Source organism: Chrysochloris asiatica, unplaced genomic scaffold (assembly GCF_000296735.1).
Source record: "Chrysochloris asiatica unplaced genomic scaffold, ChrAsi1.0 scaffold00119, whole genome shotgun sequence".
NCBI classification, from domain to species: domain Eukaryota; kingdom Metazoa; phylum Chordata; class Mammalia; order Afrosoricida; family Chrysochloridae; genus Chrysochloris; species Chrysochloris asiatica.
Genome location: NW_006408637.1, coordinates 4,046,769 through 4,048,981, shown reverse-complemented (window position 1 = coordinate 4,048,981; position 2,213 = coordinate 4,046,769). Strand labels below are relative to the sequence as shown.

Genomic DNA, 2,213 nt, shown 5'->3' with positions numbered 1-2,213 from the left:
ACAAACCCCCTTCCAAGACTAAGACTCAATGGGAGTACACGCTTTGATTGGTGACCACGTTTGTCACTGATAAGGAGAAGTGAGGGTAAAACAGTAATGAAGCTGCAAGCTAAGCCCTACAATGTTCAATGGATCCTTGTGAACCTGGGTGGAGACCCGGTCAGCTAGCAGTGTGGCAAGACCTGGGGACTCATGGGCCCAGAGTTAGTGACATAGCCACAGAGGACTAGAGTGGAGAGTGAGGCATCCAGCTGGTAAGAAAAGAGGGCATATGCATAAGAACACCCACATTTGCAAATAATACCCACTTGACCTGGCTCAATGACTGGATGATCAGAGCTTAATTAGAAGAAGAAAGAAGATGAAAAAAAGAGTAATCTGAAACAATTTGATGAACTTGACCTATACCTATGGATGTAGTGGCTCAAAAGAGGGAACAAATCTTTACAGCGTGGATCATCCACACTCCCTTCTTACACAGAGTCGCCAGGATGGGAAACTTGGACATTAGCTACCCAAAATGGGGTGGCTACAAAGGCAAGAAGTGACTGGCTTACAAGCTTTCAAGAAGAAGCTTAGATCCAGAGGTTTCAGAGGACGGTAGAATCTCCACTGAGTAGTATCCAATTTATCTGGATGGGGCTAATAAAAGGAGATGGAGATAGGTCCCTTGTGGTACAATGGTGAATAATTGTTATCAGGACTGACTGCAAGGGTCGGAAATGTAAAGGTGGATGTTTTGTAGCAAAAGTACGGGAGTGATTGACTCTGCAGTCCAGGAGTGAAGGTTCCTGGGACCATCAAGGGAGAAGAGTGGAGTGTGAGACCCTACCCAGAAGCAGTGATGCCAGAGATGGAGGAGAGATGGGGCACTTGGGGACTAGACCCAGAGAGGGAGAGGGGCTGTGTGCTGATGACAGGGGGGCAGGCTTGCAGGGTATACCTTTTGGTTGGTGATGATGCATGGAGGGGATTGTAACCATGGCAATGAAATGATATACGAAAGGATAAAGCTAATGTTTTCCCATGTAAACTATCACATAATTCACAACAAAACATTGAAAAGAGAATTTGGCATATAAACAAAGAAACAAACCTATGAATTGCTGTCTTCTGCAAATTTAGAAAAGGATCCTTTCCCATAGACAGTAGGTTACTTAATGATCAAGTGTGCCTGTGTGTTCTTCCAAGAATACCAGAATGCTATCTAAGGAGCCAATACTGCTTATCAGAACACAACTCAGGAAATAAAAGAGGAACTTAATAGTAGCTTCTTTTTCCTCTTATATTAATAATTTATAGACTCAGAAATATGTATATGTTGACACTATTAATAATATCTCATTTAGAATCCAATTATTGTTAAGTGCCAATGAGTAGATTCCAACTTGTAGAAACCCTGTATAGAATTTCCCAAACTTGAAATCGTCACAGGAGCAGAAAGCCTCATATTTCTCCCGAGGCTGCAATTAAGGTTATATAAATCTTATTTGTTGTTAAAGGCATGTCTATTCCTTTATTCGGACTGGAAGTGTTCAATTACATTGTTAAAACTAGTTTGTTTGCATATGAAGTAGATAATGTCCAATACTTAAAGGCTGTAGGCATTCATACATGTCATATACATACTATAGATTTAACCTCTGTGAGAGTAACACTTATATTTGATTATTTATTCTGAACAAAGTAGAAAATACTATAAACATCAAAACTACCTCACACCAGTCCATAGGAGCATCAGGATTGTTGCAGAGCTTTCTGTAAAAGCATTTCACATCTTGATTTTTCACTTCTGGACCAAAAAGTTCTTGCACTGTCCCATAAAACTTGTCATAATCAATTGCATCTGCATTGTAACAAAGTATAAATACACCATTATCAATATGTAAGAACACTTTTAATGTTTTCCAGCTGCTTATTATATTTCATAACCTTTTAAAAAATTATTTGTATTTATAAAACCAGATTTATTAACATTTTTAATATCTTATCTCTGAAAACAAAAATAAGCCATTTGCTAGAACATCATTAAGTCAAAGGAAAATATTTTATTTGTGTATTTAGTACCTCCTCTATAGCTTTTATTTCAATTATTTTAGGCATCTTGTTCTAAAATACAAAGATAAATCAATGAATTATTTCTTTACTATTGTGAAAATTGCACCAATCAGAGTCTTGCTAATGTTCATCTTATATGTAAGGCATAAACTACA

General features: G+C 37.9%; 1 protein-coding gene across 1 annotated transcript in view; it reads right to left on the bottom strand.

Annotated features, from left to right (window-relative positions):
* WDR64 (WD repeat domain 64) overlaps nucleotides 1-2,213 on the bottom strand; it is a 457,550-nt gene that overhangs the window by 436,969 nt on the left and 18,368 nt on the right. Inside the window, exon 2 of the mRNA XM_006868582.1 lies at nucleotides 1,716-1,846. Coding sequence (XP_006868644.1) covers nucleotides 1,716-1,846 — 131 coding nt within the window. The remainder of the gene's footprint in view (nucleotides 1-1,715; nucleotides 1,847-2,213) is intronic.